Raw genomic sequence first — 27,800 nt, 5'->3', positions numbered from 1 at the left:
GCCAAGATGCAATTTAGTGGCCCTCCACTAGTAACGGCCTTGCTCTCTTAATAACTGCCACTGTTAGAAAGCGGTGACAACTAATATTAGGGGATACTAACCTCTGCCTGCACAGTATCGCTTAATCTTCTCATCTGCTGTCTCATCCTTACGTTTTATTTTTTTTTCTATTTAGATCGCAAGCTTTGTCTGATCAATTTTTTCTTCTGCCAGCAGCATCGGGTGGAGGTGAGAGCGGTAGCGGCGGGGAGAAGAGTCCAACTACCGGATCATCGGCATCATCGAAACGAGCACGCACAGCGTACACCAGTGGCCAACTTGTTGAACTGGAGAAGGAATTTCATTTCAATCGCTACCTGTGCCGTCCACGGCGTGTGGAAATGGCCAATCTTCTTAACCTTTCTGAGCGCCAGATCAAGATCTGGTTCCAGAATCGCCGCATGAAGTACAAAAAGGACCAGAAGGCCAAGGGATTAAGTTCTAGCTCAGGAGGGCCTTCACCAACTAGCTCACCGCCTCTGCCCATGCAATCCTCTGCGAGTTATCTCAACTCAATGCACCCAATGGTTGGGGGAGGTGGGGGAGGAGGGTCAGCCTATGATGCCCCATCTCCTCCATCTTTTGGTAAACCTCACCAAGGAGTTTCATACTCCATGTCCACTGCCTACTCCAATCTCCCAATGAAGGGCTGCCCTCCACAACAGAAGTTTAGTCACCAAGATCAAGACTACGGTGATCCACATCCTCACCACGGCCTCGTGCAGGCCAACACTACCAGCTTTGGAACTCCCACAAACATGCAGGCCAGTCCAGTGTATGTGGGGGGTGGCAGCTATGTGGAACCCATGCCTGGCTCTGGGCCCTCCATGTATGGCCTAAATCACCTGGGCCCAACACCATCCCATCACCAAACCATTGAATACAATGGTGGAGGGCCCATGTCAGCCACTAACCAGCATCATGTGAGTGGAGGGGTACCTCCAGGTCCTTGCGACCCACCCAGTCATACAACGTACACAGAGCTCTCTGCGCACCATACCTCGACTCAGGGCAGAATTCAAGAAGCACCCAAGCTCACTCACCTGTAGCACTGGGGAGAAAAATGAAGGATGACCACACAAAATTAACAGGCTGATTTAGAGGAAAAGCTATGGAAGAAAATGAGATGGAGAGGAGCAATTCAGTGGTTTATGCTTTACATGCACTTAGGGAAGTAATCAATGTTTGGCTCTATATTGATGTCATCGCTGTCAACAATATGTCAATGTACTTTAGTCTTAGAAAGACACTTCATTTGAATTTGTATTTATTAATTTTGAATAGAAAAAAAATCCTGTACCTCTAGTCTTTACAGAGCAGGCAGTAAGTCCATGTGGAGGTTTTTTTTTTGTCGTGGCCTCGTCCCACATTTCAAAAATATGGTTATTAGATTATTCTAAATCAGTGGTGGCCAAACTTTGTGCGTCACGAACTGGTTCATAAAAGTTCTCACAACCCGAATGAGAAAAAGTTGGTATAGGGAATGAATGAATGAAAATTCAGAACATAATATGATGACAACCTTAAAAGAGAGCCATTTATTTGTCTTTGGTATGTCCCATCGAATTCAAAACTAGCATCAAATGATCTCCATAGATCTCAAAATAATTGCTCACTTGAATAAATGGAAAACTGTTTATTAATATTCTTGAATAACATAATCTGATTTAAATAATAGACACCCCAGAAGACCCATATACAAACCAGTCTTCCAGATGAAATAGTGGAACATTTAATGGGAAGTTACTGAGGTGCTAAGATTAATGACAGTGAGGTTTCTTCCCCTCCAGGCAACACATGTTGTTGTCATCTGAGCTGAGTAAGTTGAGCTCTTCGAGAGAGGAAAGAATAGCTGGCACTCTTCACTTTCGCCTGTCCAGTAAAGTGCATAAAAACGCTGATTGATCCTCTGTCTCTTTTCATCTCCTGCCATAAATTTCTGTGTGGATCCAGATTTAATCACTGACCCATTGTGTTCGTTCGATATGTCACAACAGCACATACGCTCTAATTGGGGCGACATTTTTTTTACAATTCAATTTATGCATCTGTACACAACACCTCCAATCACTTCTTCTTCCACTCCAAAAGCTTCAAGGTTGTAGATTCCCTGGAATGACACATACAATGTCTTGCTAAGTACTTTAGCGTACCATCTTTGTACACACAGCAATGCTAAGCTAGTTTCATATTGTTGGTAACTGCAGTCAGGTAACGCCAGCTGCTGATGTTGTTACAATGTTTGTTTATTACCATACTTTCGCACATCATTGATACAGGGTATAGAGTTGAGAATGCTTTTTACTTATGCTTATGCCCATTCTCTCCCTCACTTTCACTAATGGAAGGGTTTACATAAATAGGTGGGCATAATTCTTTTATATATAAATATATTTGTTTTTTGTTTTTCTTGCATATTTTGACTTTTGAAATGGATACAGGGTATATATTTGAACAAAAATGCCAGTCCCAGGAATGTGTACACATTTTTGAAAAATATGGGTTTATTTGTTTAAATCGTTAGTAAGGAGTTGGGAGCAAGACACAAAACATTAAAAGAAAATAATTGAAAATTGTTAACTCAACGTTAAAAGAATTAAAGGGGAAGTGAACCCACAATTTCTTTTTTTAACAATATGTTCTGAGCAGTCCAACTAGTCAAAACATCATGTTCTGATTAATGTTTCATTTATGGAATATGAATTAAGGAAGCAAAATCTACTTTTTTATGCAGCTCAGAGGGCGTCCATTTTGCATCTTGCTGTTGATTGAAAATGACATCACAGTTGCCATGTCTCAGGTCACAACCAATCACAGCTCATCAGTTTTTGTAAGCTGAGACATGATTGGTTGGGACCTAAAACATTAGCAACAGTCATTTTCAGTCGACATCACGTGGCAAAATGGCCGCCCCTAAGATGTATAAAAGCTGTTTTTAGACTAGTAAGGGCACATAAACAACATATTGTAAAGAAAAGTAATGAGTTGACTTCCCCTTTAAGTGTGTCTGGCCCACTCTACACAACTTGATGCTCTGAAAATATACTCATATTTTTCAAAAGTGTGATTTACACAAATGCTTTTTGCATCTGGGTGTCATTGTTGCACTTAGAGTTTACAATTTTTAAGTTTAATGTAAAAAAAATTGTTATTTTGAGGAAGCCTCTCCAATCAGAGTCCTTCGCAAATGTGCGTTCAAGTTAACGTTCATATAAAATATTTATTTGTTATTGCCAGTTTAAAATAATTCTCTCTCTCCATTATCATTATTTATCCATCGTGTATTTATATTGATAAAAAAATGTAATTTTCTAGCATTTACCTGTTATGAATGAAAAACAGCAGTGTGTTTCTTCTTTGTCGATTGTACTGAAGTTACAATTTTAGTTCTTGTATTTTGATAGGGAATAAGTAATTTTTAAGTTCCTACAGTTCTTTTTACAAGAATGTCTTGACATGTAAAAGGAAATAGCAGGCATGGGGATTGGTAACCCATCCATGCAAAATTTTGACAACATATTAGCCGGGGGAAAGAATAAGACTTTTTGGAGAACAATGACTTATTTATTTTCCCTTTAGCAATTTTTATTTAATTGTTTATAGAGTTGTCTGTCCAGCAGTTCCTTAATAAAATGTTACTTTATTCAGAGTTTCATTCACTGTTTCAACATAATCTCAGATAATTGACGTCACAGTGTAATGTGTTACAATAAATAACAAAAGCAAAGCATCAGTAGAACAAAAACAAAGCATCATGTAGAACTTTTTTAAGAATGCACGCAAACATATAGTCACTATTAAGCTTCGAGATGGCTATAAATGCAAATTATACACCCACTCAGGTCTTCCAAGATGAACCCAAGCGTGATCACGTGGTGTGGAGCCTCACCCCAGCTCAAATACGTTCCTTCTCTCTGTCCTACTCCCCCCATTTATGAGAACCGAAGACTTGAGACATAAATCAGCGTCCCATAAATAACGGCTGTACTTCCCTTTACATTTTCGTTGGACTAACAGACAATAAAAACACCAATAAGCAAAGATTGAATGTAATTTATTGCCTCGTAAAAACAGCCAGGGAACTTGGCTTCAGCCTCTGCTGAAAATAGCGGAGCCCTGGAGCGTGCGATGTCACACGAGCAAGTAGAGCTGTTTTAGCAACATTAATTGCAGGAATAATATCTTAACATTTGTTGCGTTAATAATGTTTTATTTATGTTTTATTTGTAATCCATGTTTCAAATAGATCAATTTACTATTCGCAAAATAATACAAGATGTCACTCTAAAACATTCACAAATTCAATCCCCCCCCCAAAAAAAACGAGTGCCTTTTGCCGAAATTCCACTGTTTTGTCTTTGCTTGCTCTGCCGAATGGACTTCACTCCCACGCACATTTCTGCCTTTTTTTTTTTTTTTTTTTTTTTTTACTCTTACCGAACAACAATTTGTATGCAAAGAAAATGGGTTATGTCTTCAATGGTTGTATTTTAATATTAGGATCAAATGTGCGGTTGATAACAGTGAGTGTTATTTAGTAAGTGAAGTGAATGGAAGGTTTGCATGTTTAAGAAGGGGCTGCGTCAGGCTCTTTGCAGTCAGAGAAAGATTGATCACCGCCACCCACCCGGGGGTCCCTATAGGCCCTTCCGAAATATCCCTATAGTAAATTTTTGAGTTCCCATTTTTTACAAACTGTCGCAATTTGCGCCCCTATTTTCCATTGACGTTAGACTCCCTGCGATCAACCCGGAGATCTAAAAAAAAATGCCGTCTTTCTACAAATAGGAATGTGTGGACTTCCCTCCGCTACAAAACGACCTTGCTGTGAACTCGCTCTCCCTCCGTAAACACACCAACCATTTTTAAGTCACACGTACTTCATTCACACTAAGAGGGGGTGGGGGACCAATATTCTCACTGTGGATTAATGAAGGACGAGATGATGGCTTCTAAAATCAAAACACTAATCAGATTTTTACGCCAAATATAAAAATTAAAAAAAACACACGCATAAATAAATAAATAAATAAATAAATAAATAAATAAATAAATAAATAAATAAATAAATGAATACGCTTCACGCACTGGAAACACTTGATTAATAAAACCTTTTATTATGTCTTCTTTCGTTAAAACAAATAAATAAACAAACAAAACAAACGTGACCCATTTACACATTCAATTCTCACCTTTTTTCCAAAATAAAATCTAGCCATACCGTTGTCTGTACAAAAAAAAAAAAAAAAATCCCATCATAAAACGGGAGTTTGTCAGACTCAATAAGATTAATGATCCGTGTCTTGTAGATAGAATTTTTTTTTTTTTTTGAAGGAGTTGTGTAAAAAGTGTTGGCGCTCTTCAAATATTAACAGTCGTCTACCACCGGAAAAAAAAATGTCCCAGCGATGCTCTTTTGTTGGCGTCTACGAGCTGAGATCCACCGACAGGTCGCCTACACTGTCCACATGGCGACCGGTAGCCCACAGGCTTCTCTGAATTACCCCCCGGTGTGCCAAAAACAATGGCATTATTTTATGCTATAGCCCCGTTTGCCACATTTTGTACAAAATAATTATGCAGCTTCCCACAGTCAACGCCGCCGCCAGGCCTAGCCTTGTAATTGGTTCGTTGGGGTCACGTGACCAGGAATTGGCTGCATTTTCACCCCATAGTTCTTCAGTTTAGCCTACCCAGGTCCCCATACGCTAGTAATATCACCAATATACACAATTATTATATTGCCACACGCATTTACGCTTTCGCAGCCGGAGCGTGCGTGCTCGCGCTTTTTTATTTTTGTTAAATTTGAACGTGTTTCGAGGCTGTATGAGTCTGCTTCATTGCGTGCGTGTGTGTGCGTGTATGTGTGTGTGTGTGTTTTGCTTTTTTATTTTGGGGAAGGGATTTTCAGGGTTCTCGTCGTTTGATTGATATCCGTTTGAAGGAGCAATGAATTTTGAATTTGAACGAGAGATCGGTTTTATAAACAGCCAACCGTCGCTAGCAGAGTGCCTGACGTCCTTCCCTGCCGTCCTGGAGTCATTTCAAACTTCATCAATCAAGGAGTCGACAGTAATTCCGCCTCCCTTCGAGAACACCATCCCCAGCCTCAGCCCTTGCACAACCAGCCAGCCAAGACCAGCTTCAAGGAACCAACAGAACCGGAGAACTTCTGTTAGCGATGGCCTCCCCACAAACCACCGACTCACCCAGCATCCCTGCCCGCCTGGCCAAGCCCCCGCCCCGAATGCATCATCGTCTTCGGCTGGACCACTGGCTCACGAATTCCCCTGGATGAAGGAGAAGAAATCATCCAAAAAATGTCTGAAAACTGGGATCAGCTCCAACAGTGGTGGATCCATCATCCCATCCGCTTCTTCGTCCCCGTCACCGACCGTCCCCGGGTACGCTCCGACGGGCATCGAGTCACCCACAGGTCGGTACATCTGCACTCTGTATGGTTGGGCTGTGGGGGTGATTTAGATGTGTTTAAACTGATTGATTGTACACCGTTAATCTCCTCTGAAGCAATTGCATGAAATGTGTCGGAAGAAGATGGCATTGTCTCTCTCAAGCAGTGATGTGTCTATGTGCGTCTTGTGCATTGCGGTGATGTTGGATCAACAGGGGAGCCATTTTCAGACTACTGCATTATGCTGTGCACTGCCTTGCACGCATTCATTCATTGGATTTAAAATGGCCACGTTATCCATTTAAAGACAGGGATTGCGTTTTGCATTGAGCAAGACATCGTATTGTATTATCCGGATTATTGTGACGATAAATAAATAAAATTGATTTATGGCGTATTATCAGTGAGCGTAAAATTCTATTTATATACAGTACAATTTATCACATGCTCATTTCGAATAGTTGTGATTTCCTAAAGCCGGATATAACCTATATTTTGTGATCAAGGAGCCATATTTTACTGATATGGCTAAATGACGACGCATATAGTCCGTCAGAGAATGTGGGGTGGGGGTTGGGTGGTAAAATGTGGAAATCTTCAAGCCCTCGTGTCGTTTGGCTTGCGGTTCAACCCCCTTATTAGTTTATCACTTTTTATCTCTACACCCAAATCACGCAAAACTCGCCCCCCCCCACACACACACATTTTATTAACGATTTTGTGCGCGTGTGTGTATTTTTTTTTTAATTTTTATCTGCGTCTCCCACTTTTACTCCCTGCTTTGATTTATTTAATCTAATCGCTGCTATCGATTTTACGCAGTCGCTCTTATCGGCGCGCTGCGCTGCTCAGGAGCGTAACCTGACATTATTTAGCTTGCAAGGTTTCATCATCATTCTTTATTTATTTATTTATTTATTTATTTATTTATTTATTTAAAGAGTAGCGCTGTATTTAGAGAGCATGTTTTATGTTTGCTAACTGCTTCATTTTATTTATGGAAGACCCAGCGAGCGGGAGATCCCTCATGCCTTTGAAACAATTTATTGTGAAGGCTGGAAATTGTGCGCGTAATAATGACTTGAGGGAGATTTTATGCACATTGTAAATATTACAACAATGACGAAATCAATATATTTGTCACATATTTGAATGAGAATTAAATCCTTTATTTATGTGCCATTCAGATCCAAATCAAGCGGGTCTAGACGTCGGAGGCGCTGGGTCTCGTCGGCTCCGCACCGCTTACACAAACACGCAACTGCTGGAGTTGGAGAAGGAGTTTCACTTTAACAAATATCTTTGCCGACCGAGAAGAGTGGAGATTGCTGCCCTTTTAGATTTGACCGAGCGTCAGGTTAAAGTTTGGTTCCAAAACCGGCGGATGAAACACAAGCGGCAGACCACACATCACCGTGATGGTGGTGGCGGCGATGGGGGAGGAGGAACCCAAGAATCCGGAGAGCCGAGTTGTATCGAGCCGCTCGAAGGCGCGGATGCTTCATCACCGTACTCAAGTCAGCCGCTTGAGGCATCTGGCACCGGCGAGTTATCGGATGGCGAGGCGGGGTGCAGTAATCCATCTTCGGCTGCAGCACCCACCGCCCACACTCTTGACAGCGGAGACAATGCGCGTCCCACGCTCGAGGAGGGAGGCCTATCCAGGCTCCCGGACCTGCCAACGCTGTCGAATGCGGCTTGCCCCTGTGACTCTGCTGCCAAATACCACTCCCCGGAGCCGTTCGCCAATAAAAATTCCAGCGATAACGCGAGCATAAGGCATTTGAACGAAACGAGCACAGTCGCGGGATCTGAGCCACCACGTGCATTTTGCGAGCAGCCGGACTCGTCCGTCCCTTCCTCTTCTACTTCCTCCGAGCTCCCCGACTTGACTTTTTTTGCTGGGGACGCCTGCATGTCACCCAGCCTTCAGAGTTCCCTGGACAGCCCGGTGGATTTTTCCGAAGAGGACTTTGACTTGTTCACAAGCACATTGTGTACAATGGACCTTCAGCATCTCAATTTCTGAGAGTTTTATTCGTGATTAAAACTCTCAACAAGAACTGCGTCGCTGAAAAAAAAACATGACAACATTCCTGAATGATTCAAGAGCGAAATATTGGACGTTGATATTTAAATATATATTTTCATCATTTTGCCAGTATTATTTGAACATGTAGCTCAACTAGCTACAAAAAAACTCGGAATATATGTGCCCTCATTTCAGGAATGTGAATTTACATATTTATTAGTCATTAGAATTTTTAGAATGTGTGGATTTTTTCCAATCCAAACTTCTCAGGAACTGCTGCCGCTTTTTTGAACATCTTATCTGAGGAAATGAACAGGAAAAAATCTCTTGCTGTGCACCCGAGAGAAGAGGGAAGCCGTGTTGATGATTGAAGTTTTAAACCCTAGTTTATTTATTGAGATTCTTTAATAGTGATATCCAAATTATTTATTGTATACATATTTTCATAGTGGAATACTAATATGATAATAAAAATACAAACACATAAAGTGGCATTTGTACTTTTTATTTCGAAGGTGTTTTCTATTATAGGTTCAAATTAAGTCCTAAGTCTGTTCAAATATCTGAGCAATGTTATTGAACTTTTACAAAATGCACGTTATTATGGTTAATAGTTGAAAGGTGGTATTTAATTGCACTAAATACGTTTTATTTGTTTTACTGTCTATAAGATTGGGAGACGTAGTGAATAAATAAATCAGTGCAGTCATGTGACAGCAAACTTGCTGCATTATGGTATAAATGAAAGCATCACTTTGCCATCTCTTATTTTAGTACTATAGTAAGAGTACTTATATAATGCAACAACAATAAGTATCCACGACGTAGTAACATCTCGCAGGCTTTGAGAATTAATGTTATGCAAACTTGGCTGCTGCCCCTCCTCCTGCAGAGTTAAAATGGCGCTACAGACAAAGCAGGATGCAAACAATGAGCAATGGCAGCCATTACAGGACAAGCTGTGTGCGCGTGCGCGGTTTCGTGTACGTGCTTGTGTTAGTGCGTGCGTGCGCGCGCGTTTGGGGCTGTGGGGAAAAGAAAAGAAAGGCAGAGAGAAAGCGTCATTGTTTTTTTTTACTCGAACTGCATCGTTTTATTCCAACCGCTTCCACTCTTCTACTGCTAAATAAAATTTAATAAAATAAAATAACGATGGGGAATTGTTTCGCAATGACAATATAGTGTTCTAAATAAATGATTAAAAATAGTGGATACTATTATCTGTTTCACGACATATAGACATATATTTTCCTTGTGAGCTATTATAAACAGTATAGTAAAATAAATATAACAATATGGTTCAACAATCCTTTAGCCCAGGGATTGTCAATCGGTGGTCCGCGGCCCTCTAGCGGTTTGTAGTGGTATTGCAGGTGGTCCGTATTATTGAAATTGGAAAATAATTGTAACATTTTTAAAAGTAAAATGGATACATTATTTAGACTTGATTTATTTTTAATTGAATAAAAATAAATACTAAATATTCTTTAAATTGTATTTCTTTTGTAAATGAAAGTGACAGTTTTTGAAAAAAGGTTTTAGACTGTAAGGAATAAACTATTGAAAGTGATTGTGATCAAAATCTGAAAGAATCAATATGGCTTTGTTTACTGTTTTAGACATTAAGAACAAAGTCACTTTTAAAGACGCTCTGCTGTTCTGACAGCGGCTGAGTGGCTATCACAGTCGAGGTGTCTCGACTTGACTGTGTATTTTACGTTGGTGAAAAATGAACAATCCAAGTTCTCCCGTTGCTCTGATTTCCATCGGGCCAAAAACGCACCACAGCCGTCATAGTGTCACTTGTAAGTAAAAGAGGGCAAGGAAAAACTAAAAAAAAAACCTACTAAAAGAAAGAAATAGTCGTATTGTTTTATTTCATCGTATTTATATATTAATTATAAATGTATTATTTATTTATATAAATGTATTATTTATTCATATAAAGGCCGGTCCGCGAAAATATTTCTGACACGTAACCAGTCCGTGGTGCAAAAAAGGTTGGGGACCACTGATCTATTACGATTTGCTTGTGAGCTGCTCCATAAAACCGTATATATTCCCAGCAACATCAGTGCAGGTTCCATAGTGTAATGGTTAGTGCTCAGGACTCTCACCCCAGTGACCCGGGTTCAAATCCCATTGGGACCTAACTTATTTTGTCATAGAAAATTTGCAACACGGTTGCTCGTGTGCTCCCCCAAATAACCATTATAACTATTTGCTTGTGAGCTGCTCCATAAAACCATCTATATTCCAAGTAATGTAAGTGAAGGTTCCATAGGGTAGTGGTTCGTACTCTGGGCTCTCACCCCAGTGACCCGGGTTCAAATCCCATTGGGCCCTAAATAATTTTATCATAGAAAATTTGCAACACAGTTGCTCGTGTGCTGCCCCATGTAACCATGCACCTCCGGTTCGGCCTAGGGTTAGAGCTAGGTTTAGGGTTAGAGTGAGGGTTAGAGCTAGGGTTAGGGTTAGAGCTAGGATTAGGGTTCGAGCTAAGGTTAGAGCTAGGGTTAGGGTTAGAGCTAGGATTAGGGTTCGAGCTAAGGTTAGGTTTAAGGTTAGAGCGAGGGTTAAGGCTAGGGATAGAGTTAGGGCTAGGGTTAGGGTTACAGCTAGGTTTAGGGTTAGAGCTAGGATTAGGGTTAGTGTTAGAGCTAGGATTGGGGTTAGGGTCAGAGCTAGGGTTAGGGCTAGGGTTAGGGTTAGGCTAAGAGTTGGGGTTAGAGCTAGGGTTAGGGTTAGAGCTAGGGTTAGTGCTAGGGTTAGAGTTAGAGGTAGGATTAGGGTTAGAGCTAAGGTTAGGGTTAAGGTTAGAGCGAGGGTTAGGGCTAGGGTTAGAGTTAGAGCTAGGGTTAGGGTTTCAGCGAGGGTTAGGGTTAGAGCTAGGATTAGGGTTAGAGCCAGGATTGGGGTTAGGGTTAGAGCTAGGGTTAGGGTTAGAGCTAGGGTTAGGGTTAGACTAAGAGTTAGGGTTAGAGCTAGGGTTAGGGTTAGGGCTAGGGTTAGAGTTAGATTTAGGATTATGGTTAGAGCTAAGGTTAGGGTTAAGGGTTAGGGTTGGGTTAGGGTTAGGGTTTAGGGTTAGTGCTAAGGTTAGGGTTAAGGGTTAGGGTTAGGGGTTAGGGTTAGAGCTAGGATTGGGGTTAGAGCTAAGGTTAGGGTTAAGGTTAGAGCGAGGGTTAGGGCTAGGGTTAGAGTTAGAGCTAGGGTTAGGGTTACAGCTAGGGTTAGGGTTAGAGCTAGGATTAGGGTTAGAGCCAGGATTGGGGTTAGGGTTAGAGCTAGGGTTAGGGTTAGAGCTAGGGTTAGGGTTAGACTGAGTTAGGGTTAGAGCTAGGGTCCATGAAACCATATATATTCCATGCAATGTGAGCGAGGGTTCCATAGTGTAGTGGTTAGTGCTCTGGACTCGCGACCCAGGTTCAAATCCCAGTGAGACCTAAAATATTTTATCATACAAAATATTGCAACACAGTTGCTCGTGTGCTGCCCCATAGCTATTGGCTTGTGAGCTGTTCCATAAAACCATGTACATTCCATGGAATGAGAGCGAGGGTTCCATAGTGTAGTGGTTAGTGCTCTGGACTCTCACCCCAACGACCCGGGTTCAAATCCCAGTGAGACATAAAATATTTTATCATAGAAAAATTTGCAACACAGTTGCTCGTGTGCTGCCCCATAAACCATTTGCTTGTGAGCTGCTCCATATATCCATGTATATTCCATGCAATGTGAGCAAGGCTTCCATAGTGTAGTGGTTACTGCTCTGGACACTCACCCCAGCGACCTGGGGTTCAAATCCAAGTGAGACCTAAAATTTTGATCATAGAAACATTTGCAACACAGTTGCTCGTGTGCTGCCCCATATATCTATGTGCTTGTGAGCTGCTCCATAAAACCATTTTTATTCCATGCAATGAGAGCGAGGGCTCCACAGTGTAATGGTTAGTGCTCTGGACTTTTACCCCAGCGACCCAGGGTTCAAATTCCATTGAGACCTGAAACCTTTTATCATAGAAAAATTTTCAACACAGTTGCTCATTTGCTGCCCCATATAACCATTATTACTATTTGCTTGTGAGCTGCTCCATAAAACCACAGTAGTCAACCTGTAGTCCTCGGTGCCGCATTCCAACATGTTTTCCAAGTTACCCTCGTTAAGTGCACCTGCGTGAAAAGTTTTAGCCACTTTCACGGTCAAAAGGAGCTAAAACTTTTCACGCACCTGCACTTAACGAGGTAATCACACGGACACCCCATTAGGTACACCGCTATTTTCAAGTGTACCTAACAACAGGCCACTTTATTAGGGAAATATCATGGTCAAAGATCACAGGTTTCAAGCTTTAGTCCTCGGGGCTGCATTCCAACATGTTTTCCAAGAGTCCCTCGTTAAGTGCACCTGCGTGAAAAGTTTTTGGTCATTTTCACGTTCTGCAGGAACTAAAACTTTTCACGCAGGTGCACTTAACGAGGGACTCACACGGACTCTCCATTAGGTACACTATTTATTAGGGAAATATCATGGTCAAAGGTCACAGGTGTTAAGCTCTAGTCCTTGGGGCCTGCATTAATGAGAGAATCTTGGAAAACATATTGGAATGTGGCCCCGAGGACGAGAGCTTGACACCTGTGGTTTTATGGAGCAGCTCACAAGCAAATAGTTATAATGGTTATATGGGGCAGCACATGAGCAACGGTGTTGAAAAATTTTCTATGATAAAATACTTTAGGTCTCACTGGGATTTGAACCCAGGTTACTTGGGTGAGAGTCCAGAGAACTAACCACTACACTATGGAAGCCTCGCTCACATTGCATGGAATATACATGGTTTTATAGATCAGCTCACAAGCAAATAGTTATAATGGTTATATGGGGCAGCACACAAGCAACTGTGTTGCAAATTTTTCTATGATAAAATATTATAGATCTCACTGAGATTTGAACCGGGGTCGCTTGGGTGAGAGCCCAGAGCATTACCTACTACACTATGGAAGCCTCTCTTAAGCTACTTGGAATCTATATGGTTTTATGGAGCAGCTCACAAGGAAATAGTTATAATGGTTATATGGGGCAGCACACGAGCAACTGTGTTGCAAATTTTTCTATGATAAAATATTTTATGTCTCACTGGGATTTGAACCCGGGGGGCTGGGGTGAGAGTCCAGAGAAGTAACCACTACACTATGGAACCCTCACTCTCATTCCATGGAATGTACATGGTTTTATGGAGCAGCTCACAAGCAAATAGCTATGGGGCAGCACACGAGCAACTATGTTGCAATATTTTGTATGATAAAATATTTTAGGTCTCACTGGGATTTGAACCTGGGTCGCTGGGGTGAGAGTCCAGAGCACTAACCACTACACTATAGAACCCTCGCTCACATTGCATGGAATATATATGGTTTCATGGACCCTAGCTCTAACCCTAACAGTCTAACCCTAATCCTAGCTCTAACCCTAACCCTAGCTGTAACCCTAACCCTAGCTCTAACTCTAACCCTAGCCCTAATCCTCGCTCTAACCTTAACCCTAACCTTAGCTCTAACCCCAATCCTAGCTCTAACCCTAACCCCAAACCCTTAACCTTAACCTTAGCACTAACCCTAACCCTAAACCCTAACCCTAACCCTAAACCCTAACCTTAGCTCTAAACCTAACCCTAGCTCTAACTCTAACCCTAGCTCTAACCCTAACCCTAACCCTAGCTCTAACCCTAACAGTCTAACCCTAATCCTAGCTCTAACCCTAACCCTAGCTGTAACCCTAACCCTAGCTCTAACTCTAACCCTAGCCCTAATCCTCGCTCTAACCTTAACCCTAACCTTAGCTCTAACCCCAATCCTAGCTCTAACCCTAACCCCTAACCCTTAACCTTAACCTTAGCACTAACCCTAACCCTAAACCCTAACCCTAAACCCTAACCCTAAACCCTAACCTTAGCCCTAACCCTAATCCTAGCTCTAACTCTAACCCTAGCTCTAACCCTAACCCTAACCCTAGCTCTAACCCTAACAGTCTAACCCTAATCCTAGCTCTAACCCTAACCCTAGCTGTAACCCTAACCCTAGCTCTAACTCTAACCCTAGCCCTAATCCTCGCTCTAACCTTAACCCTAACCTTAGCTCTAACCCCAATCCTAGCTCTAACCCTAACCCCTAACCCTTAACCTTAACCTTAGCACTAACCCTAACCCTAAACCCTAACCCTAACCCTAAACCCTAACCTTAGCTCTAACCCTAATCCTAGCTCTAACTCTAACCCTAGCTCTAACCCTAACCCTAGCTCTAACCCTAACTCTTATCCTAACCCTAACCCTAGCTCTAACCCTAACCCTAGCCCTAACCCTAAACCCTAACCTTAGCTCTAACCCTAATCCTAGCTCTAACTCTAACCCTAGCTCTAACACTAACCCTAACCCTAGCTCTAACCCTAACCTTAGCTCTAACCCTAATCCTAGCTCTAACCCTAACCCTAGCTCTAACCCTAACCCTAGCTCTAACCCCAACACTTAGCCTAACCCTAACCCTAGCCCTAACCCTAGCTCTGACCCTAACCCCAATCCTGGCTCTAACCCTAACCCTAATTCTAGCTCTAACCCTAAACCTAGCTGTAACCCTAACCCTAGCCCTAACTCTATCCCTAGCCCTAACCCTCGCTCTAACCTTAAACCTAACATTAGCTCTAACCCTAATCCTAGCTCTAACCCTAACCCTAGCTCTAACCCTCACTCTAACCCTAAACCTAGCTCTAACCCTAGGCCGAACCCTAAACTTTAGGGAGGTGCATGGTTACATGGGGCAGCACACGAGCAACTGTGTTGCAAATTTTCTATGATAAAATTATTTAGGGCCCAATGGGATTTGAACCCGGGTCACTGGGGTGAGAGTCCTGAGCACTAACCACTACCCTATGGAACCTTCTCTTACATTACTTGGAATATAGATGGTTTTATGGAGCAGCTCACAAGCAAATAGTTATAATGGTTATTTGGGGGAGCACACGAGCAACCGTGTTGCAAATTTTCTATGACAAAATAAGTTAGGTCCCAATGGGATTTGAACCCGGGTCACTGGGGTGAGAGTCCTGAGCACTAACCACTACACTATGGAACCTGCACTGATGTTGCTGGGAATATATACGGTTTTATGGAGCAGCTCACACGCAAATAATGGTTATATGGGGCAGCACATGAGCAACGGTGATGAAAATTTTTCTATGATAAAATATTTTAGGTCTCACTAGGATTTGAACCCAGGTTACTGGGGTGAGAGTCCAGAACACTAACCACTACACTATGGAACCGTCACTCACATTACATGGAATATATATGGTTTTATGGAGCAGCTCAAAAGCAAATACTAGTTATAATAGCAAATTTTTCTATGATAAAACATTTTAGATCTCACTGGGATTTGAACCCAGGTCACTTGGGTGAAGGCTCAGAGCATTTACCACTACACTATGGAACCCTCTCTTGTGCTACTTGGAATATATATGGTTTTATGGATCAGCTCACAAGCAAATAGATATAATGGTTATATGGGGCAGCACACGAGCAACTGTGTTGCAAATTTTTCTATGATAAAATATCATATTATATTTGCTCACAAGCAAATCAAAGCTCAGTGGTCCCCAACCTTTTTTGCACCACGGACCGGTTACGTGTCAGAAATATTTTCGCGGACCGGCCTATATATAAATAAATAATACACTTATATAAATAAATAATACATTTATGATAAATATATAAATAAGATGAAATAAAATAATACGACTATTTCTTTCTTTGAGTAGGGTTTTTTTGAGTTTTACTTGCCTGCAAACACTGCAAGAGCACACACCCAGGCTGAAATCATAACAATGACGGTGAATGTAATACAAAAGATAAAGGACTACGCCATATTAAAACGTGGCAGCTGGTCGACAGACAGTGACAGCCAGAAGAGCAAGATTATCAAAGCACACCTAACCAATCTCTCTCTCTCTCTCTCTCTCTCTCTCTCTCTCTCTCTCTCTCTCTCTCTCTCTCTCTCTCTCTCTCTCTCTCTCTCTCTCTCTCTCTCTCGCTGCCTATTGTCACCGATTATGTTAATATATTTTATGGGCAGATTTCCAGGTACACCCGAGGCATTGAGGTGGTGATCTCAGTATCTCATCTTTTTTTTTGCGCTAATCTTGTCCTTGTGTTCATCCACGTATCAAACTGTACGTTCAAACTTTATGCTTTGAATCACAATGAATAGCAAATAACCAATCAACCTGCCTCCCTCTCATGCATCAATGTGTGGCTAAATTGTGTGAGAGCAAATGTCACACGTTTGTTTCTATATATACAGTACAAAAGAAGCACAAGTGCACAAATGACTTGTCAAGCTGGATCCGTGGAGAGTACAGTGAAAACAATCGGAATAAGTGTGTACTGCACCAACCTAAACAGGTCAATAAAGTCATTTCACTAAATTTGCTAACATTTACCAAGGGACCAACACCGACAATTGCCACTCATTAACAGAAAGTAAATAGACGGCGAGGGATTACTGAAGCATTTACACTTCGATCCATTGTTGACCAGCAGCAGTCAACAAGAAGTAGAGAAATAAATTACAATATATAAACTATATAAAAAAACAGTTATGCATTATTTAACATCATCTAACTGAGGCCACTTTTGTCCTGCTTAGAAGAAATTGAGGCCTGTATGAGACTGAATATTCCTGAATTTCAGTGAATAGAACACAAAAGTTGTTCAATCCAAGTGATCCATCCTGCTTATTTGAGCTAAATTCTCTCTTTTCACCACATCACCTTGAAACAGAAATTCTTTGTCTCTTCTCAACTGTATTAGTGCAGGAATTGTCAACCAATGGTCCGCGGCCCTCAAGTGGTTTGTAGCGGTATTGCAGATGGTCTGTGAAATTGGAAATGGAAAATAATTCAAATGGATCAAAATTGTTTAGTATTTACAAGCTTCCACTTGGGGACTTTATAATATAAATAAGGGTTATATAGATCAAATTGACTTGACTTGAATCACAATAGGACTTTTAGACACATAATTAAAATTTTAACCTTTTAACCTCAGTTTCTTTCTGCCCTGTAGTCACTACTCAGACAGTCATGTGGGTGTCATTTGATGGTCATCTTGTACTAGTCTGTTCCTGCATTCTTCCTACCCACTTATTTTAGTCTGTGTCCTTTCATTCACTATGCGATCATTAACCGCCATCCTTGTTACCCACCCACATCACTCGTCATATAGCGGGGGGGTGAGTTGGAGTTCTGTTTGCTGTCCGGCCACTCACCATGGTTTGACAAATTCCTTTTTCTGAAGCTTGTCAGCAAGAACTTTTATACTTAAGCAGGCAAATGAATCACTTTAAGAGTATACCGCCTTCCATAAATATTTGCAATGGTCTTTAAAAATGAAAAAAAAAAAAGTATACCTCCAAAGTATGGTGGTAACTGATCTGCACACAGAACATTGTGATGTCACCATTTCTTCTTTCCTGATGGACAAAAAAAAAAAAGTATTTGGTTAACCAGAAGGTCTGCTGTCTCCCTTAATCTCATTGCTATAACAGATCAGCAAAATTATTCCATTAGCAAACACATGGTCAAACACATCACAATCCAATTGTTAGAAATCAAATTGATTCCCCAAAGTTTCTGATCATCTTCTCGTGCAATGTATTATATTATTCCTGGTCTTATTATATATAAAAAAAAAATCTACAAATAAGAAAAAGGAAAGCATTTTAATGTTTGATTTAAGGTGAATTCCTGAAGTTAATTTGAAGACCGTTCACTCTGAATTATCCAAGGGTGGTTTATAATTCAGCCACATACGAGAAGACAATTATTAAAATTTGAGAGGAGCAGGTGGCCCTCACTCATTAAAATCAGGGGAGCAACATTTGTAATTAGCTATTTTATCCATCCATCCAATCATGCTGAAAAGTACAAAATGTACTGCATAGACATTACAAGGAAGTACAACTTTCTTTACTTGTAGTTGTAATGTTTAAAAAAAAAAATAAAGCGTTTTTTTTTTCTTTCAACGAAGATGCCAGGGAGCAGAAGGCTGGTTCACAACTCCTCTTTTATTCCCTCACCCTCTCTCCGCCCTGACAGATTCGTGCTGATATCAGATTGATGGGTCAGTTTGATTGAAGTCTCTTTGTCGTGCCCATGTCACGGCGAGTGATGGATGAGGCGCGTGCGCAAATACAAAACGCGGGCACCTAAGTCCTCCCTGTTCCTCATTCTCCGTTTTACGCGCACACGCACCCCTCGCTTCGTCCACCGGTCAAACAAGATTCTGGGGTTTTTGGTCACCCTAGGCGACGTGACGACAAGTCACGTGACCCGGGGAGGTAAGAAAAGAAGTGACACGAAAAACAGAAGGGGACATGTAAAAGAGGAAAGCCGAGTGTGAGAAGAAAATGATTTACAGGATGGAAGAAGACGGATTATTACCTGTGTGACCACAAAAAGGTGACTTGACTTTTTTCTGCCCTGTTGCGTTGTTTTGCATCATCACCGAGTCTCAGAATTCCGCACGCGGATTTTTTTTTTGGCCTTGCTTTTGCGTAAACTTATAGGAACACGTATACGCGCGCCACACAATCACATGCACGCACGCGCGCACACGCAAGCGCATCTCAAACAGAGACCATTAGGCTACTTTGGTCTGATTCCATTTGGGGTAGCAGAGTCTTCTCCATTTTTTTTTGTCTTGCTTCTTTGTTTCTCTATATTATTTTTATGATTTTGGTTAACAGCATAGATTTTTAAAAAATATATTTTTTCTTGCAGCCAAGTCATTATTGACCAATATCTTTTTCCATTTTAGATTTTTCCCCGAATATTTGTCCCTAAAGAGTCTGCATGGACACATCGAATATGAACTCATTTATGCAATATTCAGTTAGTAATCGATCCTATTGTAGACCTAAATCTGGATACCATCAACAATTGCATCATCATCCTTTGGATCAGCATCAAGATTTCCAGCTGACCAACGACAGCATCCACTCGGACCAATCCGCTCCTCAAGATCCCATCACCGTGTCAAGAAGTTCCAGGCTGTGTTATAATGAACGCTTGAGTGCTGACAGCGGAGGACCGAGCGAGACAACAGAACCGGCCCAGCATCATGAACAACCTCATCATGAGCATCAACACACACATAATGGCTACTATCATCAACTTCTCAACACACAAAGCGGATTATTGTCTTCCTACCATAACGGAAGTACTGTTAATAACGGGGCCTATTTGGAGCAGGCCTGCACCACAAACACTGACTATACGACAAGCCCTGCCAACACCATCCATCCTCAATATTTCCTGGACGACCCAGTAACATCTACCTATTATCATCAATCAACTTTTGCTACCTCGACCCCCACTGGTGGTCCAAGCTATGGAACCCTGACTACAGCTTATTGTGGGCCTCAAGGCGCCCTCGTCGGTTCCCATTACCCATCTCAGGTTAGCACGAGTCTGGACGCAGTGGACTACCTGCACGGGGGAGGATATGGAGAGGTACCCATGTCCCTGGAGCGAAAGAGGGAGGACGAGGAGAATCAGCCAGTCGGACAGGGACAAACATTTGATTGGATGAAGGTGAAGAGGAATCCTCCTAAAACAGGTGAGTTGTGCGCGTGCGTCGCAAATTTTTACTTGTGAGCGCTCCAGTTTCAAAATGTCTTAGCATAAAAATGATCGACCTCAAACTAATATAAAGTAAAAATTGCATTATAAGAAACTCAAACGACGAAATTAGGATTACAATGTTGGAAAAAATGTCTCGTTTTATCCCGAATATTCATTTTCTTGAACTAACTGTGAGTGGGAGGGGCCTATAGATAATCCAGTTTTGTATAAAATAATTAAATGTTGGCTAGTTGAGCATGTCATCATTTTAGTTTCATATTAAAAAAAAAAGACGACCGATTGCACACAATTACGCACACACCCACGAACACGCGCGAGCACACACTATAAATAAACAAAAGTCAAAAGGGGAAGCAAATGGTTTTCTCTTTAACGGTGTGCGCAACACGAAGCCTCCAAAATTACGCACACTCATGTATCCATTAGTCAATGTCGAACTTCTGTCGCATCTAATATAAAACTGTTGCATAACGTATAGTTTGGTTTGATTTATTCAGTTAAAGTGACTGACTTCGGCCTGGCCGGTGCAAACAACACCATGCGCACCAACTTTACCACACGGCAGCTCACAGAATTGGAGAAGGAGTTCCACTTCAGCAAATATCTGACCCGAGCACGGCGAGTTGAAATCGCTGCCACTCTCGAGCTGAATGAAACCCAGGTGAAGATTTGGTTCCAGAACAGGCGCATGAAGCAGAAAAAGCGCGAGAAGGAAGGCACGTCCACGCCGGTGCGCGCGTCGTCCTCTTCGGGTTCGTTGAACACTGGCGGTGGCTTCAACAAGGAACTGGAGGAAACGGACCGCTCCTCTGCATCCACTTCACCAGACGCATCTCCCGACTCGGAGTAGATATCCAAAGTTGTTCATTGAGCCTAGATATGTGAAATGAAATAATGCCAACTTGGCTTTGATTCATGTGTGTGACACCTCTTTCAACATTTCTATCCAAATTATAAAATTTCCAAATTATAGAGGGTGCTATCAAACACTACGTATTTTAATTTAAATGCACAGTAAACATCAACGCAATTAAAAGCAAAATAAACGAAAAACTACCAATTGACAACTGATGAATCATATTTATCGTTTATTTATTTTCTATAGGATTGCTTCTTAAATTGCTGTTCTGTTACACAATAAAGAGGAACCTCAATGCACAATGATGAGGTTCAAATGAAAGTTTATATTTTGAAATGTTGGAAAGTTTGCTCTTAATTTGCAAAAATCCCAAATTACGAGTTAGAAAAAAAAAACTTTTTTGTGTATGTATGGGGGGGGCAGCCAGTGTGATTTGCTTAGGGCGCCTTTGGGCATATAAATTTATTTTAATTTACTGTACTGTGATCTAATCTTCCCATGGTGCATTTATATGTTGGACAACATGGTAAATATGGTAAAAGAAGAAACATATTCAATTATCTCCATTGTCAGGAATTTTATAATTACTAAAGATTAATGGAATTTGTCAGCATTCACTTCTCAGTACAAGGTAGTACATTGCCCTGGAAGCCCCTCCCCCTTTTGTTCTTTTTTTTTTTTAAAGGTTTCAGTCTTGCTCGAGGACTGTCCTGTCAGAATTGTAGCTTGAATCACAGAGACCATTTATTAAAAAGCCATAGCAGAATAGAATTTCTATGATAGATACTTGTATTTTTTTCTCATGTTTGAAGTTTTTTCAGTGTGTCTACTCAAGGCTGTCTGTTTAATATGCTTTGACACATTTAATATAGAAAAACAAAGTGGAAGATCAAGCTCCAGATTCTTTAAGTCGTGACACACTGAATGATTTACATGCATGATTTATTCAACTTTTTATAGTTAGATTCAGGGATGCAACTTGCACTGATGAAATAAAATAAAATAAAAAAGCTGGCCATTGAAATGATCTCTCTTTCCCTGCTGAGTCTAGAAAGTCATTTTCCAGCCTGTCAGTGATCCCATGAGAGTCACATTTATATTGTAATGCACAGAGTGAGGTCTCACTCTAAACAATAATGTCTGAATAAAAACCATCAACAATAATATCTGGTGCTAGAACAGCTGATATCAACTCAGAGTAGGTTAACCTTGAGTTAAGTGTGTGCACGGCCATTACAAAAAGCCATCATCAATGAAGCAGTGATACATTGATTCACTATGGTAACCATGGAGACAAACATTGATCCACGTGCTCCACACTCATTGAAGATTTCAACCCTAGAATAAGAATGTTAATTTTATTCTTTACATATAGCGTAATAAGAACAGAACATAATATGGTGAGTTAGCAATTTGTCGCTAATGTGGCTTTAACCATTTTTATTTTTCTTCTGCTGCAATTGTCAGTGACTAGAGCAAATATTATAAAAAAAAAGTTTTAGAAAAAAAAATCACTGCAAATGCTTCACTCCTGGTCTTTCTCAACATGGAAAACAGAGAGGAATGGCTGACCTGATAACCTTTGACCCCAGCAGCATAACATCTCGACAGACTTTCTGAGGGGGGGGAAAAAAGATCACTGACGTTAACACAATTGGCAGATAGAGTTTATAGCATCAGTATATAAACACAGTATATTATTTTGATTTATCTTTTTGTTTTATCTGCTACATGTGTTATTTCATACTATTTGTTCTCACTCATCCAACTTGTATTGTTTCTCTAACCTGCCAACTCCTTAACAGACCCAAATATATTGCACTCTCGTCTTTCTCCCATCCCGGATAAGCCACACGTCGGTGACGACAAGTTGACCTCTCTTGCTCTCCTCCTCTGCTCTCATATTTCCCACCATGCCGTGCTGCAGACAAGATGTGGCGTCACCTGCGCCTGTCCTCCCCGCAACCCCTAACTCTGACCTCCATGTGCGCACGAACACACACTGCGCAATCCAAACATCCACACTTCTGGTTGCCGGTTAGATCAGGTGTGGTAAAAAGGACTGTCAAGCGTCTTTTGGCCCAACTCTAATATGACCCGAACAAAGGTCAACAGAGTCAAAGGAAACTGACCCCAGGAGCTATGCTATCTCGATAACCCCCCTCCCTTCCCCCAAACACACAATCTTACTTCACACATCCACAAAAACACAGTTAGTATTAATTCATTTCTTCTGGTTGCTGGTTTTATATCATTTCCAAATTAATGTATTTATTTGAAAATGGACAGTACATATTAATGAACATGAGCATGCCTGAAAAATTAACACTAGTTAATTGCACCATCATTATATGATACATCTTTAGCATTAGTGGCTAACTGTTAGCAGCTAGCCGCTTGCCAGGCAACAGCATCTGTCAGCTGTTTTGTTCCTTTGTTTTCTTTGTTTTTTTTCCCAAGATGTGGACAGACTTCTCTTTTTTTGTCATCCACTTTCCATATTTAAAGAAAGAAGATGTGGCCTTGAATTGTACTTTAAGGTCTTTTTCAATTATGGTCCATGTATGAAATGAGAAGGTACCACCACATATTTTTATTTTCACTTAAAGCACCGGTACCTGTTCAAAAGAACAATATTGGCACTGCTTCACACAATGGCAGTTAACCTGTTACCTAAATGTTGTAAAGAGTCTAACAAGAGATAAATGTGGACCATCGGGTCTACATTGGCCATGCTGAGAATGATGGAGAAGGAAGGTGTAACCCTAAAAATGGCCTGACAATGAAAAAATAGGTATAACAGTAAAAAAAAAAAAAAAATACTCAAGTGTCAAGCCATAAATTGAATTTTTCCTTAGGGACTAATATTATCATCTTCTTCTAAAAAGATTGAGTGCCTCAAAATCTGGCTACCCTACTGTTCAACCCAACAACCGAAGAAGATAGAACTCAATCATGGTTGTATTCCGCCATAAAATTGAGACAGTCTTATAACCTTCCAACCCTACGTCTTGTAATGGCCATGTTTTCCTACATTCTACTCTCAAAGGTGTTTGCCTGGTTGAAATGTTGCTGATAGATGGAATCTTGTGGTCATGACCTCATTGTCTGGCCCTCAAGAAGTAATACAAGGGAAACTAAAATGGCCGCCTTTACACTGTGTGCACAATTATTAGGCAAGTGAGTATTTTGTCCGTATGATCATTTGAATGCATATTTTCCATTTCCATGCTGTAGAAGTTTTTAGAAGACTTTCAAGAAACGTTTCACTTTTACTCTTTTAAATATTCAAGTTTGTTTTATTAACATTTTGGTTGACCGAGAGCACTCTAGTTGTTCAAAACCAAAATAAATTCTCAAAAATACAATTTCCTTAACACTTCTACACACAGTACACAAAATTGATCTCATTAACTACAGTATATAGATAGAACATGAAAACGATGTGTGGCCAGCATCGATATAAAGCCAAGCTCTCATCGATGAGGTAATAAATACACTTGGGAGTAGAAGACACAGACACAAACTCATGGAGGGGAACATCTAATATCCACGATAAAACATATTCCCAAAAAAGAAAAGTGGTGCTTCCCCATTGTGGGTTCACAGATAAACAAAAACATTTGACAATACATCGGACACTGTAATGCAGTTCAGTAGCAGGCTCTTACGCTGATATAGCTGTGGCCTCTGGTTGACCCACACACACACACACAAACACACACATAGACACACGCTGAGCTACAGCGAGGAATGTAGGTTAGCTTTCCGGGTGGTTCGCTAAGCTGTCAACCTTTGGAGAGGCTCTGGGATATCTAAACATGTAAACACACTCTTGCTCACCAGCTTCATCACCTCCACAACTCGTTTGAAATACTAGTTGTGGTGGAGCCTGGGTGGCAAGCTCAGTCATCACTTCGCACACACACACACACAAAAGTTTTTAAGTTTAGATTTAGAAATAAATCTAAATACACTAAGAAGAATGTGGTGAAATTTAATTCATGAAGTCTGATTAAGGCTCAGTCGCCCTCTCACTTGTTAATGTGTGCCTTTAAGGGGCGTGACTTAGTAAGACGACAGAAGTTTCGTGAGGCACCTCAAGAAACCCCCCTCCAAATTGACAACTGCATTGTTACACAAACTAAGGAGAAAGATGATGGACTGGCCAAGTATCCAGATCTAAAATCTGTTCAGCATATGTTTGACATCCTTAATCAAAAAGGAGAGAAGCGAAAAGCCTTGGCAAAAAAAAAAAATTGATTTCTGTAAAGCTATCCAGTATCTTTCCTCCTTGTTAATGCAGCCTTGGCATGAGAAACAAATTCACCCAGAGGCAAGTGAACCCCATGGTGGACACTCATCCTCAGGGCGATGTGGCCTTGGCTTCATTCATCACTTTGCTGACACATTCCTGCTGACTGCCTGAGGCTCAAACTTACACAGCAGGCTGTTGTGCTCCTACAAAGTGCCATGTGGTCACACTGGCACCTCTGTTCACCTCAATCTCGTAATACATTACATTCTATTATCTATTAGCTGTAGGTAAAGTGTATATTCAATAATTATGGGTGAGGTGAGAGAAGGACGTCTGGAATCTCTGCTAAATCAAAGCAAAACACAACTGCAGACTTTGGCCAACATGGGATTTTGACAAATATTCGTGCCTATAAATATTTGCATTTCAGACCGAAACTCTCCGCTTTTCAAATCCTGCAATGTTGAAGAGTGAATCTGTTCAGGCTTCAAGCTTTCAAAGTGTCGAGAGTTTGTAAGGAGAGGAGGAGAGTCCCTTTCCCTGAGGTCTATTGGTGTGCTGTCTCATCAATAACTTCATATTGACAGGTGGAAAAAAAGAGGCAGCTCACCCCCACAGTGTGACGCCTTTCAAAGCCCATTTGAATGAGGTTTCAGGTTGAGGAAATGAGTCTTGTGTCTTCAACCCTGTCCCTGAGCAGGTGGTCAGTCAAGTCTTATCTGCCTTGCCCTCTGTCGGACACTCACATACAAGTACATAGTAGCAGCTTTCTGGGCAGATGTGTGTAGAAAAGAAAAAAAAAACACAGTGGACATCTGCCGTGTATTTATAAAGTCATTCTGCATTGTTAAGTGGAAAAAATGTGTTTGTGTTTTTAATGCAAAGACAGAATCGCATTGGGAGACACTCAGAAATTATAAACTGGATGGACGGACGGAGGAAGAAATATAAATGCACCATAATCACAGAAAGGCTCACCATATCAGACCGCGGTGCGTATTGCCCCCTAGTGGTACGTCTCAAATTGGAGGGCTTCACGCACCATGAGGTCAGAGAACCACTCCCATTCTGTCAGGGTCTGTTTCACAATTGCCGATAATACATCTGACAAAATCAACAATATGGAATGCCCCCTAATATTTAACAGAGAACAAGAGAATATAATTTATCGCAGTTGACCAAAAGCAGCAATTCACTCAACCTTTCTGCAATCTATACCGAAAGGCCGAATGCCTTAACAAGCAAAATAATAAATCGATAATCCATATTAGATGCCGAATCACCTCTCGATTCAAATGACCACTGATTCTAATAAATTGTATAAAATAAGATATAATATTATATAATATCTAATAATAAAAACATACTATGATATGGTGTGTTTGTAGAGTCCAACACATATTTGTGTCAGCTTTATAGGAGTCAAATTCCAGAGGGAAAAAAAAAAAAGAGTTCTGCAGTATGGCATTCTTGCATTTCACAGTTCTCTACCTCCGCCGTCAGAGTAGAAGTGTGAATTGTCTGCTGTGGGTGAGAGGAGTCTTTGACATGAAGGCACCCTCTTATGTGCTCTGCACAGAGTGCAATAGCATATTGTGATTGTTAGGTAAGAATTTTTAGTTATAAATAAAAAGGAAGGATTATATACAAATGATTTCCTTACATTTCCTCATTTTATTCCTATGTATTTTCCCCTTGGTTAAAAAAGCCAAATCAAAGCTAGTTACTCGTCACTACTTCTATTACTTGTCTTGTGTCATTTAACAATATGATTTATGATTCTGTGATAACATTGTTGACATTATTTGCAGCCGTGTGTAAAATGATGCTTCCTTGGCAACAGCGGGACTAGGAATAAACAAATGTAATCATCAGCCAATTGAAATTTGGATCTGACTGTGTGTTGCATTGCAGTCAAAATTCTTCTCGGATGATCGTGCATTTGAATCAGGTATGTTGGAGGAGGGAAACATCAAAAACAGGCTGGATTGGAATTCTTGAAGAATGGACTTGGTTTTGACCTTGCTGAGATCAAGGGTGCCCAAGTCCGCTCCCACACTTCTTTTTGAGATGAGAGCTGCCTCTTCAGTAACATTTATTCAAAAACAGTTAAAAAAAAAATTGGGGGGTAGTATTTGAGACTATGTATGTGCTGTCAGGCAATTAATAAAAAAATCTAATCAATTACAGGATTTGTAAATAATGGAATGAATCGCATTCTAATCTCAGACCTAATAAATTAATAAATTTCATATGTAGAATTTGAATTCTAGGTCATTACAAAATTGTAGTGCCTGACTAATCAGTTGCTTATTATTTTTCTGTTTGATGAAACAAATTATTTCACTATGAAATAATATTAAAATATTTCAAGAATAGATAAAGAATGAAGGTGTGAACGAGTATGTCTTGTGTTTGTATGAAGTATGGATTTTTCTAGTTTCAGTGTTGCCAGGTTATTGCAATGAGTTTGGGAGGGAGTGGGAGCCATAACAATTTCAC

The 27,800-nt window shown here is 40.8% G+C and overlaps 3 protein-coding genes and 1 long non-coding RNA gene across 10 annotated transcripts in view; 3 read left to right on the top strand and 1 right to left on the bottom strand.

The window, feature by feature from the left end:
* hoxb3a (homeobox B3a) overlaps positions 1–3,683 on the top strand; it is a 28,674-nt gene extending 24,991 nt beyond the window's left edge. For 6 of the 7 annotated variants that reach the window (XM_088357004.1, XM_088357007.1, XM_088357005.1 and 3 more), the window contains one exon: positions 214–3,683. In XM_088357004.1, the coding sequence (XP_088213130.1) occupies positions 214–1,088 (875 nt within the window). In that variant the 3' untranslated portion in view covers positions 1,089–3,683. The remainder of the gene's footprint in view (positions 1–213) is intronic. The other variant, XM_088357006.1, reaches the window with a different exon arrangement.
* LOC148384171 (uncharacterized) lies at positions 1,592–26,249 on the bottom strand. The gene is made up of 4 exons (XR_015853256.1): positions 22,613–26,249; positions 20,791–21,054; positions 17,946–18,008; positions 1,592–2,149 (listed from the first exon to the last, which is right to left on the bottom strand). It is a non-coding gene; the product is annotated as an uncharacterized LOC148384171 (long non-coding RNA).
* hoxb2a (homeobox B2a) lies at positions 5,699–9,584 on the top strand. Its single transcript, XM_088358521.1, has 2 exons — positions 5,699–6,478; positions 7,642–9,584. The coding sequence occupies exons 1-2, from the start codon at positions 5,992–5,994 to the stop codon at positions 8,481–8,483; spliced, it is 1,329 nt and encodes a 442-aa protein (XP_088214647.1). The 5' UTR covers positions 5,699–5,991; the 3' UTR covers positions 8,484–9,584.
* hoxb1a (homeobox B1a) lies at positions 18,901–21,817 on the top strand. The gene is made up of 3 exons (XM_088357011.1): positions 18,901–18,996; positions 19,355–20,155; positions 20,679–21,817. Exons 2-3 carry the CDS (start codon positions 19,390–19,392, stop codon positions 21,029–21,031), a joined length of 1,119 nt encoding a protein of 372 aa, XP_088213137.1. The 5' UTR covers positions 18,901–18,996; positions 19,355–19,389; the 3' UTR covers positions 21,032–21,817.
* Positions 26,250–27,800: the final 1,551 nt, after the last annotated feature.

Source organism: Syngnathus floridae, chromosome 17 (assembly GCF_059516105.1).
Source record: "Syngnathus floridae isolate MCC-2025c chromosome 17, RoL_Sflo_1.0, whole genome shotgun sequence".
Taxonomy (NCBI): Eukaryota; Metazoa; Chordata; class Actinopteri; order Syngnathiformes; family Syngnathidae; genus Syngnathus; species Syngnathus floridae.
This window is presented reverse-complemented; position numbering and strand designations above follow the sequence as displayed.

Bases quoted from the DNA above. Each gene is read 5' to 3' on its own strand.
- hoxb2a (XM_088358521.1), top strand. From the start codon at position 5,992: ATGAATTTTGAATTTGAACGAGAGATCGGTTTTATAAACAGCCAACCG. The intron at 6,479-7,641 runs GTCGGTACATCT...TGTGCCATTCAG, and splicing joins GGGCATCGAGTCACCCACAG to ATCCAAATCAAGCGGGTCTA.
- hoxb1a (XM_088357011.1), top strand. From the start codon at position 19,390: ATGGACACATCGAATATGAACTCATTTATGCAATATTCAGTTAGTAAT. The intron at 20,156-20,678 runs GTGAGTTGTGCG...TGATTTATTCAG, and splicing joins GAGGAATCCTCCTAAAACAG to TTAAAGTGACTGACTTCGGC.